Below are 13785 nucleotides of genomic sequence, written 5' to 3' on the forward strand. Positions count from 1 at the left end.
CAGGTATTTTCAACACCTCCTAAACCAATCATTAAAGTTTTCTGAAATTGCTCCATTTGTACTCGATTAATGCATTATGGACCTTCTATTTCTGTAAACTTACCAAAATTATATCACATGAATTAACCCCCTACGCAAAGCTGTCTTTATCCATTTTTTGTTATTTTAAAAGCGACAAGCTTGATTTATGGTATCATCAATTGGTCAACGGAGGACGGTGTAAATAATCTTTAAAAATGTAATAGCTATAAACACTGTAACGATACACTATTACAAAGTCTACAAGCGAATCATGTATTACATTTTAGGCATTTGATTTTAAATAAGACTGATGGAACAAAAATACAATTATTTTGCCATCTAAAAAATTCATCAGAAATATATTTGTATTGTCTGATGAAAGTAATTACACGTTATAGTTCCCTGGATAGTTCATAATATCACATATACACGTACAATGTATATACCTTCAAATTGCTGTTGTTTTTTCTTCAAAATCACGACTGGTCATACAGTCAAAAAATCTGAAATCGCTTCTAGAATACAGTCAGTTCTAGACTGATCGAACAGTAATTTATTTTGGGATCCTCAAGGAAAACATATTTTTTTATGGGAAATACGAATATTCTACTGAAATACGAAAAGAATATTGAAACAGTATATATTTAACTGTAAACTGATGCAAATATTTGCAATAAAAGATTATTTGCTTTGTACTACGAGAGCAAAATTGTCCATCGATTTCACTTTTTTTCTACCAAGTTGATGTGATGCACACGTATATTTCTCTGCATGATGTCTCTATTAATGACTTGCTGTCATTCATACAAAAGCCGTTCGGTATTCATCACATTCGCACGAAACTTTATCCATTACCCCTTTCAAAACTTCATTCTCTGTTCAATTTATGTTTGGAATCCACTGTTACAAACCCTCATTCAAACCAATACAAACTTCAAGCTATAATTTCGGATATTGCAAGTCACAGACTTTTCAAGCCAGTTCGCATTGGAAAAGACGAAAAAGAGAAAAGATCTTTTCTAAATCTTTCCTTTGCCAACAAAGGTCTCGATGGCGTCAACCTAGGCAATATCCTTCATCATAAATTAGTTCAATCGAAAATACCTCCTTATTTCAAAGACCAGTCTGTACCAATAATTTCTTATACCTATACCAAACCTATTGCAACTTAAATTTTCAATTACAAACGCGTTTTGCAGAATCTCGATATTGACGACTTCAAGTCTAAACTTCCTGATTGCACTTGTGCTAGTTCCCAATTCATATATAATCCTGCTGGCCACGTTATTACCGGTGACCTTAACATTGTTGATAACACTTCTCTAAGAAATGTGTTATCGAAAGGTCCGAAATATCGTGAGCCTAAATCCATCAATTGGAAATACAACTTTAAAATTTTGATGGACTCAGTCGAGGATTATGCAAGGCAATGGGCTAAACGTGAAAAGGAAGACGTAGACACTCTATCCGAATGGATTAAGGCAGTGAGGTCGTTAATACAAATCAGAATCAAGAAACTGAATGGGTCCATCAATGCCCATGCTACGTCAATCTTTAAAGACCCAAATGTTGCTAAACACTTATCCGACCTCCATGATAAATATGTTGTTGTTCCCGCAGACAAAGCCCCAAATAACATCGTTTTTGTCTGTAAAAGTCACTACATTAATTGCTTGATAAACGAATTAGGTATAGACAATTCACTTGGAAACTCAACATATACCCTCACGACACTTACCAAAGAGGAAATCCTGGATAATCATAGGTCTGTTCTTTGTTCCTTTGGTATTTCAACCAAAGATGAAGAACTGGATCTTCCATCACTGTATTTGATACCTAAACTACATAAGTGTCCTTACAAACAACGGTATATTGCTGGGTCTTCCAAGTGCTCCACGAAACCTCTTTCTAAATTATTAACATCTATTTTATCAGCAATCAAAGACGGGCTTCAAAGTTATTGTGAAACTGCCTATTCTAGAGGTGGCGTGAATCAGATGTGGATTCTTAAAAATTCCAAAGATCTTTTAGAGTACATATAATCTAACTCTCTTTCATCTTGTAACAGTATTAAAACATTTGACTTTTCTACTCTGTACACAAGTATTCCACATTCCAAACTAAAAGACAAATTGAAAGAGTTGGTATTACTTTGCTTCATAAAAAAGAATGGCCAACGTAGATACAAGTATCTTGTCTTAGGGAGGGATAAATCATACTTTGTAAAGAATCACTCTGATTCAAACAAAAAATTCTCTGAAACCGATATTATCAAGATGCTTGATTTCTTGATTGACAACATATTTGTAACGTTCGGAGGACGTGTTTTTCAACAAACTGTCGGCATCCCAAATGGGAACAAACTGTGCCCCTCTACTTGCCGACTTGTTTCTTTATTATTATGAGGCTGACTTCATGCAGGAACTTCTTAGGGAGAAAGATAAGAAGTTAGCTATATCCTTTAACTCTACTTTCCGCTATATAGATGACGTTCTTTCACTAAACAATTCAAAATTTGGTGACTATGTGGAACGCATCTATCCCATCGAATTGGAGATGAAGGATACTACAGATACAGTTAAGTCGGCTTCATATCTTGACTTACATCTAGAAATTGACAATGAGGGTCGGTTGAAAACAAAACTTTACGACAAAAGAGATGATTTCAGCTTTCCAATTGTGAACTTTCCATTTCTAAGTAGCAACATTCCAGCAGCACCTGCATACGGGGTATATATCTCCCAATTGATACGATATTCCCGTGCTTGCATTTCCTATCATGATTTTCTTGATAGAGGGTTACTGCTCACAAGGAAGCTATTAAACCAAGAGTTCCAAATGGTGAAGTTGAAATCATCCCTTCGTAAATTTTACGGACGCCATCACGAGTTGGTTGACCGTTATGGAATAACCGTTTCACAAATGATATCGGATATGTTCCTTACGTCGTAACTACAATCCCCTTCCCTTTCATGAATGTGACCTACCGAATTAGACTATTTACCGAATTTGTAATCACATAAGCAACACGACGGGTGCCACATGTGGAGCAGGATCTGCTTACCCTTCCGGAGCACCTGAGATCACCCCTGGTTTTTGGTGGGGTGCGTGTTGTTTACTCTTTAGTTTTCTATGTTGTGTCATGTGTACTATTGTTTTTCTGTTTGTCTTTTTCATTTTTAGCCATGGCGTTATCAGTTTGTTTTAGATTTATGAGTTTGACTGTCCCTTTGGTATCTTTCGTCCCTCTTTTATACTCTAATGCATGTTTTTGTTACAGTTACTCATATTTATGATGCTATATATACCTTGAATATGTTCAAAGCACTTTGTAGATATAGGAGTAAACAAATGATGAGAAAAGTTACCGTAGGCAAAAACGTCCTGTTAGCCGGTTGGAAATCATCGCTTCGAAAATCGCGACTTCCGGATAGCGTACAGAATAGTATCTACACTGTGTTAACATTTTATTCCAAATTGTTTAATGTGATTTCATTAGAGGAGATTGGCGTTGTTTGACCACAAAAATGCCCATCAGGCTGTTAAATTAAATGTGTTATGTATCGCCAAAAATTCGCAAGGCTAATTGATTTAATTTTATTGAATTTTGATTCCAAGAAATTTTCTCTATGTAAATGAATGATTGATATTCAAATACAGATATTTGAGGATACATTAGTTATGACATTAGTTAATAACTTTTCACCTTCTGGTGATTTGAAAAGAAACCAAACAATGATAACATCATTTATAAATAGTTTAAAATGATTTTGCTATAACAAGTTCAAAACTCATGATGTACGTCCATGAACACAGAATAAGTTGTGTGCAGTGACTTTATAGTGCAGCGCCATGAACACAGAATGAGTTGTGTGCAGTGACTTTGGCTTCTGTACTGTGACAGACATATCCAGATTCACAGGGACACTCTATTGAACGCAGGTTGGGATTACTTTTGGAGGTGGCATTAAACGGGTCACATGATTCTTGTTGTTTCCGTAGGGGTTGACATGTCCCAGGAGCGTCAAACAAGAACCGCTTTCTTTGGGATCCTTCCTTACAACATTCAGTTGGATTACAATCTGCAGCTTTTCTGCATACTGTGGCCTGGCCCACTGCAACCTGAATGCAGAAATTAAATTAATTCTTAAATATTAAATAGATGACATTTTAACAATTGAACATTGGAATAAATAAAATATTGAATAGCATTAAGTTTCGCAAAAATCTATTTGTTATCTTATTTGTACAACATATTGGTTTGAATCTAAAAAAAATGATATTGCATGAAGTTATTTTTTTCAAGACAAGGAGGGATTCTTCTAACACAAATATTTTTTATGAAAATAACAGTTGTCTTGCTTCCCCATTTACACCTTATATTTACATGGTCAAATTATTAAATTATTCTTTTTACACTGTGAATGTCCTGTTTTTGATTATCTTTCTTTAATTGTGTGCTTTGTGGGTATTAGTACTCTTTAAAAACAAATACACTCGTAAAAACAAAAAAAGCAGGCGACTAAAACAGTGTTTAAATATGGCTTTCGCATGGAAGACCATTGTTCATGACCATTGTTCATTACCCGAGTTAAATCATATAATAATGTAATAATGACACTAACTTACCGTAGTAATCGTAATTATAAATACGAGAGAAGCTTTCATGGCTGTCGTAGAACTAGTGCTCGTTCAAAGATAAGATATATAGGTTCATCAAATGACGTAAAAGTTCAAAAATTATACCGTATTCAAAGAGTTATTGCGGATTTACATTAATGTACTGACAGCGTGACAACTAGCTTAAACGAAAAATCATACTTAACGTCTACATTTCGACTAGAGATTGTGTTTGTATACACCCTGCACAGTCAAACGGACGCCCGTTTTAAGCAAGAGTTTTGATGCCGGGCAGTAGGAGAACAGGAGTGACCATATTTCTATTGCCGAGTCAACCATTGAGGTTACTTTTAAGTGTCTATTATTATATATTCATTATCTTGTGAACTGATATATTCCCGAGTCATCTAAGTCTTCATTTGTCAGGGTTTTCATTTTTTATACATGCAGTCCTTGTAATTTTATATATTATATACTAGCTGTTTTATGATGGAAAATCAAGATAATCCGTTGGCGAAAATCTCTAAGTCGAGATAAAAGTTTCTTAGACAAGTATATATACATATGAAATCATCAAAACTAAGACGAACGCGAACGGCCAAGAGTGTAGGCAAGTGTAAATTCTACTTCAGTGTTATAAAAGAGGGACGAAAGATACCAGAGGGACAGTCAAACTCATAAATCGAAAATAAACTGACAACGCCATGGCTAAAAATGAAAAGGACAAACAGAACAATTATAGTACACACGACACAACATAGTACACACGACACAACATAGTACACACGACACAACATAGTACACCAAAGAATAAACAACACGAACCCCACAAAAAAGCGTGATCTCAGGTGCTCTGGAAGGGTAAGTATATAACTGTGGTAATCCGGAGGTAAAAGTACCACTGCAACTGCTAAAAAAGAGGCGGAAGATACAAAAAAGAGGATCATTATGAGTGGTAGAGAGACAGACAAAATCAAGTCAAAACACACGAAAACAGAATTCTTTAGTTTACTTGTTACTTTGTGACTGGTAATATGAAAGACTGACACTGTATCATCAGCTGTACAAAAAGAACAACTTATTATATTCTACTTTTTTATTAGAAAAATACAGTCAAACTTTATTTAATGATATACAAGTTTTGTCAGTGTAATTACACCATATTAAGAGTTTACCACGTTTTTATTTTCGTTTGTTATTTCTACGTTAATTTCCTGTTTTTTTCCATAATTTCTGTGCTGGATCACATCCATAGATACGGGTAAAGAATCTGAAATAAAAAATACATTAAATAAATAGATTATCGATCTAAAATCTCAAATTATACTCGACATGTAGATTACGAAATATAAAAGATAAAAGCAGGCGTCTTTAAGTTAAGACTGGTATTATCATTACCGATGTTGCACGAGGGGCTGTATATGATTTTTTGACTTAAGCACCTGAACTCACTAGTATAGTTACAAGAGTCAGTACAATAAACTCTAAATTAGCCAATTTTAGAATTGGTTGCAGAACTTGCAAATTATGTCTAATTTTCTTTAACCAAGTTGCTATGAATGTGCAGTTCTCTTCTTTTTTTTTTCTTGTTGCTTTGTTTTTGGTGAAAGTGGTTGTCGTTGTATACAAATATACAGAATTATAATGTATACCAAAACCATACTACTGACTGTATCTTTCACCTATTAAATGTGTGATCCCAGTATGAAAGCAGTCTAAAATGTTTGTTTTATTTAACACAATCGGCTAGAATTTGTATCCGATTCCAAATGTACAAATGTTTTCCTTTCAATTAGTATTTCCGTACACGATCGCCTAATATACCTTCAAGTCAAAATACAGAGCTAACAACTGTTAAAGTGCTGCCAATTTCAACATTACATAAACATGTACAGCATTCATTGCAAACAATGCTAAATGGTTTGAATTGTTTTACATTGTCTTATGGGGGCCTTTTATAGCTGACTATGCGGTATGGGCTTTGCTCATTGTTGAAGGCCGTACGGTGACCTATAGTCGTTAATGTCTGTGTCATGTTGGTCTTTTGTGGATAGTTGTCTCATTGGCAATCATATCACATCTTCTTTTTTATAAATGGGGCAAGATGATAACTTATAATGACTTACAGTGCCATCAATGAAGACAGTAATACTAGTCCACCCATTACCAAAAACACCATGCCTTTAAATATGGGTCTTGTTTGTTTATATACGTCAGAAAATGCAGCTACACCAATCACTCTTACCGCTGAATCTAATACCGCCATATTGGAAAATAGTACACCTGTAAGATGAACATTAACTATTTACTTGCGAATGCTTTTTTATTCTGTCCACATTTAAGATTTTATCCTTCTGTTTAGAAATGGAAAATAAATCCGTCTTGTCAAATGTGTCTTTCTTAAACCTTTCCGATCGTTTTACCCAGATATATGAAGAAATGTTGCCCAGCCCTTTAATAGAGAATAATTGTATAAAAATGTAGGTGTCGTTATCTGGAAATTAGAAAACTTCATTCATAGTTCATAACTAATGCTCGATTAATGGTTAGCTTAAACAATTTTGTAATGGGTTCCATATATTCCTAAATATTATTTGAAGCCACGACATAACTAAATTAACTACTGCTAACCGAAAATGAGTTTTAAATTATTATACTGTTCATCCTCTCTTATTGATCATTTGATAATACTTAAGATAGAGAAGTAAAAGTCTATAATGTTCATCCGTTTACCTTGTTTATCAGGACTGACTTTTCTTGATAGTATTGCGTTTATCATTGTTTCTCCACTGTCACCTATTACTCCAATTCCAATAACTAAGAAAACACAAAATGTATGTATGAGAACAATACACATTGCGTAAGTTCTAACGCAAAATGAAATATTCAAAAATTTATTTGTTAGATTTGGCATGAAAGCTGACTAACTCACATTTGATATAATAATTAGTTTTTTTACACATTAGTACACAAGTAGTGCAAAGTTATGTCCTGCACAAAATATTGGAAATCGCTAAAACGACAGTGCTTGTTAATTTTTTTTCAGTGATATGATTTTTAAACATCCAAACTGTTTGAGCTCTGTGTATTTTGTCTACAAGATCGCATTCTATGAGTTTATTTTTTTAACTAACTTGTGAATAAAGACATTAATACACTAAGAATACGCAATGGTATTTATTTAACCTGTATTTACCTGTATATAGCACCCAGCTATGCATTGCAAGACCATATGCAATATAACTGACTATAGATGACAAATTGCAGACTTGTAGTATTATTTCATCAGGTGTACAACGCTGTAATATAGCTATGATCAATGGCGCAAAGATGCACTCAGCAATTGATAAACCTGCTCCATACCACCCTATACGTTCTGAACTCCAACAAAACGGCCAACCTAACTTATAAAGATTACTAATTGGTGAGTATGCAGTTCCTGCTAGTTTTAATAGGATAAAAACAAACAGCCACGAGAAAATGTGTTTCCTATTTCCTATGTCTGCGTCGGTTATCATCGACCAGATTTGAGATTTCAGTGAAACAGAACAAACCTTAACGTTATGTTTGGCTGGTTTAGGCCTTTGTTCTTTCAGAAATACAACTATAGATAAATCAAGAATCAAAAGAATACCAGCACACATGAAATACTGTGGTAAATATCCAAAATAATGAATGGAATAACCAGTTATAATCTGTGCTATAAAGAAACCAATGCCATTTGCTGAAGTATAAAGAATCATCACGAATGATCTTTGTTTATCCTTTGAAGTAGTATTGGCCATTATGCCTGACGAAGCAAGGTCATATGTATAGTGTGTCCCCGAGAGACCATTGAATACAGACGATATTCCTCATATCCAGGACCAGATACACATCCAAACTGTTGTAAACTACATATGTTCTGACACTCATGCCTATGAGCAACATTGATACATTCCATACAAGTAGGAATTTTCTACCAATTCTATCAGTCATTGGTCCTAAAACGATCATTATCACGACGGAAATTCCCGAACTTATCATTTCGGAATACTGGTTTATCGTTGTAGCCTCACTTTGGGCTTTAGATTCCAGGGAATTTGATGATTTGTTTCCCACCTGACAACTTTCAATTTCCATGCTCCTATTTTCTGTTGATACTGTACTTCCATTGGTTAAAGTGTCATTCAATAAATGTTGTTTTACAAAGTGATAAATATACTGTCCATCATTCACTGCCGACATTTCAGATTGAAATCCAGAGAGCATTTTAAAAATGAAAAGTTGAACCCATATTTGTGTTAATATTTTTCCTCTTGCATTTTGATGAATTAACCCCTCCTTTTCATCCATTCCTAACTAATGATAATTGTTTACTTCGTGTAGTTCATTATCCTTTCCATTTATTTATATTAAACCATGACAATTACAAATAATTTTATCTAATAAAGTCTTATGAGAGATGGTGTTGTTTACAATTAACAATCACGTGTATATTTAGTACACAAAAGAGTATGTAAATAATATTAATGTAAAATAAATATATTTCGTCAAATATACATTATTGAAATATTCCAGGATAAATTTGGCGTTTCCGAAGTGTTTTTTTTTTCTCTGGACTTTCACGAACGGTCAAAGCCATACTTAAAAGCTAAATCCGCAGTAGTACTGGAATTCATGATGAGCTTTATGATCTACAGACAGCGATAGTGTCGGTTTCTATTTTACATTCGGCTCTCATTTTGTTCTGTACGTTACACCACTGTTTCAAGTTAGACATGTTTAACACCGTCTCATTGTGTATGTGTATATACCAAGTCATATAAATAAAATCATCATAAATACCCGTTTTGAAGTTTGTACGCCAGACGTGCGTTTGTCTACAAACGACTCATCAATAATGTCGGCGACACTAATTGGCGTATAGACCAACGTGCACCTGACGTACAGGGATAATTGACTAAGTTCGTATATGTTAGGTGCACGAAAGAGGAATTCTAAGCAATGGTTAGACGCGTGTTGCATAAGTTTGAAATACCAAGGTGTACGCTTGGAGAACGCTATAACTATCTCCAGGAAAGTTTTATTCATCTAGCTACAGCGTTTATAAAGTGAGCGGATAGTTGTTCGTACACGCACATATTACATACGCTAGAAGCGCGTTGATAAACTATACAGATAAGTTTGAGACACGCTCAGGGCACGTTGTATACGCCTCAAGATCGTTCGACTTTTACTTGGACCACCTACTCATATTGTTTGCAGATGTAAATCTTAATTACAATGCTTACGCAAACTTTAATACAAAAACAAGCAAGCAAATCTAACAATTGACTTCTTGCTAGCATAAGGATAACAGCTGTAAAGTCTAGATAATATGTTATCAATAATGTATCCAACATTATGATGTCGAACAAAATATAAGCACTTTACCAGTTATTTTTCAACTAGACAGTGGCACTGATGGTTAGATAGGGTATACATATATGGACACTCAATAACCACTCCAATGACTCTGTTAGGGTTCAGTAGATATGGCTTGTTGCAAAGCAAGTTTCTATCCCTATCCAACATATACTCATCATTGAATTTCAATTCATTTATCCAGGTCTTACTGCTTTTGTAGATCCTACCTGTTATTTTTATGGTTACTTTCTTTTCTTGTACGAAAAAGCATGACATATTTGCCATAAGTTAATCAACTGACATTCTATAGGTCAATTTTGCTGGACCTTTTTTTAGCCTATGTATCTTATACCCCAAAACAAAGAAGAACTAAAATACAATCTGGTTAAAAATGCATTTTCCCTTAAAAGTGAGATTTTTTTTAATCATATAATTTGAAAAAAATTGTTAGTCTATAAAATATCAATCTTTTTATCCTCTTTAGAAATATTGTTAAGAAATATTTAAAATTGTCAAGTTGATATACTTGATTTTTGAATGTCTGGTCTTTCGATGACTATCACGGTTTGGTCTTTTGATGGAGTTTTTGCGCACTTCACAAATCTGAAAAAGAAACCAAAATTATCATCTGATTTCTACAACACTAGATTATGATTATTACTAATTACTCAATATCTACATGTCACACATAAATTCAAAATTAAGATTTAGAATTTTTTTTAAATGCAGACTTCCATGCCTCGTACATTTTACTTTGAAACAATTCATTGCTCTTTCGTGTGAATCAATATATCTTAGAAACTTATGAAACAAAACGTTGATAAAACGTTCTTTCTTCGTTACAGGTTTATTCGGCATTATTAACAACATCTTAGAAAATGCTTTTGGACAAAAACTTCATCATATATATTGACAAAAGTAAGACGGCAATCAAATCATACACGAAGGGCGGGCACCACAATGGCTAAATCACTAAACAGAATATAAACGATTGAGAAATGTTTTCTCACAGTTGTTGAACTCCTGTGCGCTAGCAGTTCCTTATCTAGTAGTTCCTTATCTATATAGCTGCTGACACTCCTGTGTTTTGTGTAGTGCAGGAATATAGTTTTATTTTGTGATTAACGTTTCAAGTACATTTAATTATATATGATATAATATTTAAACTACAAAGTAAAACCAGGTTCTTTCATAATTTTATGATTCAAAAATATGACTTGAAATGAATTTTTAAACAACTTACATTATCATCATAATAAGAGCTAATAATGGAAATCCAGCCATTACAAAGAAGACGAATCCTTTGTAGAATGTCACTGTTTGGTGGTAGATGTTATTGAATAAGGTAGCTGCACAAATTTGACACACAGCTTCTATCAGATATACATTAGAAAATAGTGCTCCTGGAATTAAAAATACTACGAACTCTTAAAACTATTACATTTCAAGAAAAATTGAGAATTTACTAACATGCATATCTTTATTAGATTATGAAATAAAAAGTACACCACTGACATAATACATACACGCATGACTCTATTTTTTATTGATGTTCTTTTATGTACCAACTATGTCTAAAGAAAGATCTTCTCAATCAATGATTCATCACAAGCTTTAATTGTATATCTTGACGTCGCACTCTTAAATCTTATCGCAGCACAGTTTATATGTTGGTGCACCACTTACCTTGTTTTTATTTGGATGCACCGCTGACCATGTATATCTGTATGTACAACTCCCATGGTTAATCTTGAAATACTACTCACAGTATTCATATTGGAGTACTTATTTTCTTGTGTCTCTTTCAGTACATTAAATTGTGTGTATCTTGACATACATATAAGTTTGATGATTAATCTAAGTGTACCACTCAACTTGTTTATTGTGTTTAACCGGTTGTCTTGTTGATCTTGTTGTATCACTAGTTTAATATATCTTGGTAGTTAATAGTTGTTATCCATTTGTTTGATGTGTTTTATCTTTGGATTTTGCCATTTAATTAGGGACTTTCCGTTTTGAATTTACCTCGGAGTTCAGTATTTTTGTGATTTTACTTTTTGATGTAAAACTGAATTTTTTTATTTAAGTGCATCAGTTTTTTCTGTTGTTTCACTTACCTTGCTTATTGGGATGTACAACTCTGGATAGCATGGCTTTAATTACGGGTATTGGTAGAATTTGTAAAATAGCAGCTGCTGCAGCTATAAAATATATCACAGGTGTTTAAACTAATTGAAAAAATGTCAAATAAGTATAGTATTATGTCGATGAATATTATAGACTGCTAATTATGAGAGCGGTGAAACCATTGACAAAAACGCAAATAAATCATTTTTTCGATTGTTACTTCATTTATTGTGAAATGCAGTTCTTTATTATACCAAACGGACAAATGTTTGTAAATAGTTATCAAAGGTACCAGGATTATAATTTAGTACGCTAGGCGCGCGTTTCGTCTACATAAGACTCAGGTGAGACCCTCCGATCAAAAAAGTTATAAAGCCAAAGAAGTACAAGGTTGAAGAGCATTGAATTGTCTGATTTATGTTATTCTCAATTTGAGTTTCTCAGTAATTCTTTAACACAAAAACGTCACCTATCGTCACAGCCTTGAGCTACTCTAGCAAAATCAAATCATGTAATTTTAACCCCCCCCCCCCCCCCCCACACACACTAAAATAATCAGCATGTGTATGAATGGTTGGTTCAATAACACACGATTTGAATCACGATTAAACGGGGGAATAATTACGCAAGTCATCTTAAACGATAATGTTTTAGACTCATAATAATGTCTTAATATAAATAGATTCCGTTTCGAAAACAAATCCTTCTCTTAAATGTTTGCTTTTTAATTGTTTGATTGGTCTGTTTTCAAGCTGCATATGTTTCATACAGCAAATTAATTAATTAAATTTAGTTAATATTTTACCTCCAAACAACATCCAACTATTTTTTGATAATCCATATAGTATAAAACTTGCAATAGAGGACAAAAAACCAAATGATACTATCAATTCGTCTGTAATATTTTTGAAGCATATCTGTAAACCTTTAAGAATAATTAATCCGCCTACAAACACTACAATATCATTGCAACCACTAAACCAACCGATGAATTCTGCAGACCAACAAAATGGTGAACTCAAGGTATATATCATTCTTATAGAGCTGCTTGCAGACATAGGCATCAAATAAATAAAAAATATTAACAGATAAATCAAAACGTAATTTACCCTGCCGGTTATATTTTCACTTCTGGTACACCAGGAAAATATTTCTCCGAGAGAGATATTGACATTTGTGTTTTTGCTTCTCCACTATTCTTCCAAGACTCATTTAAAGTGATAAGCACTAAAATTGCTAAAATGAAAACAATTCCGCCTGAAATAGCGAACGGATATATAAACCCGGCAAATTCTATCAAATATCCCGAACTAATATAAGAGAAGAAAATTCCAAATCCTAATAATGCATCATATGAAGCCATTACAATCGTTCTTTCTTTCCCTTTTGATGTTCCGTCTGCTAACAATGACAAACTTGCAATGTGAAAAGTATTATATGTTCCAGAAAGGCCTTCAGCTGCAAACCCGATTAAAAAATAATACAAATTAAGATCAAAGTAAATAGCTACCGTCTTCATTGCAAATGAAATGGTCAAAACTAATAAATTCCATAGCAAAATCTTTTTCCGTCCTATTTTATCTACCATAGGTCCAAAGAACATAATAAAGGGAATTGCAATTCCGAATT

General features: G+C 33.6%; 1 protein-coding gene, 1 long non-coding RNA gene and 1 pseudogene across 2 annotated transcripts; all 3 read right to left on the minus strand.

Annotated features, from left to right (window-relative positions):
- Positions 1-3754: 3754 nt before the first annotated feature.
- On the minus strand, positions 3755-4724 carry LOC139520362 (uncharacterized). The gene is made up of 2 exons (XR_011663867.1): positions 4651-4724; positions 3755-4143 (listed from the first exon to the last, which is right to left on the minus strand). It is a non-coding gene; the product is annotated as an uncharacterized lncRNA (long non-coding RNA).
- A 1030-nt stretch (positions 4725-5754) lies between these two features.
- On the minus strand, positions 5755-9006 carry LOC139520366 (proton-coupled folate transporter-like; annotated as a pseudogene).
- Positions 9007-10484: 1478 nt separating this feature from the next.
- Positions 10485-13260, minus strand: LOC139498962 (lysosomal proton-coupled steroid conjugate and bile acid symporter SLC46A3-like). Its single transcript, XM_071287557.1, has 4 exons — positions 12962-13260; positions 12147-12230; positions 11273-11432; positions 10485-10632 (listed from the first exon to the last, which is right to left on the minus strand). The coding sequence occupies exons 1-4, from the start codon at positions 13218-13220 to the stop codon at positions 10542-10544; spliced, it is 594 nt and encodes a 197-aa protein (XP_071143658.1). The 5' UTR covers positions 13221-13260; the 3' UTR covers positions 10485-10541.
- Between the last annotated feature and the right edge of the window lie 525 nt (positions 13261-13785).

The sequence above is a fragment of the Mytilus edulis genome, chromosome 1 (assembly GCF_963676685.1).
Source record: "Mytilus edulis chromosome 1, xbMytEdul2.2, whole genome shotgun sequence".
Taxonomy (NCBI): Eukaryota; Metazoa; Mollusca; class Bivalvia; order Mytilida; family Mytilidae; genus Mytilus; species Mytilus edulis.

Bases quoted from the DNA above. Each gene is read 5' to 3' on its own strand.
- LOC139498962 (XM_071287557.1), bottom strand. From the start codon at position 13,220: ATGCCTATGTCTGCAAGCAGCTCTATAAGAATGATATATACCTTGAGT. The intron at 12,231-12,961 runs GTAAAATATTAA...TATATTTTATAG, and splicing joins TAGTTGGATGTTGTTTGGAG to CTGCAGCAGCTGCTATTTTA. The intron at 10,633-11,272 runs GTAAGTTGTTTA...TTTCTTTTTCAG, and splicing joins GCTCTTATTATGATGATAAT to ATTTGTGAAGTGCGCAAAAA.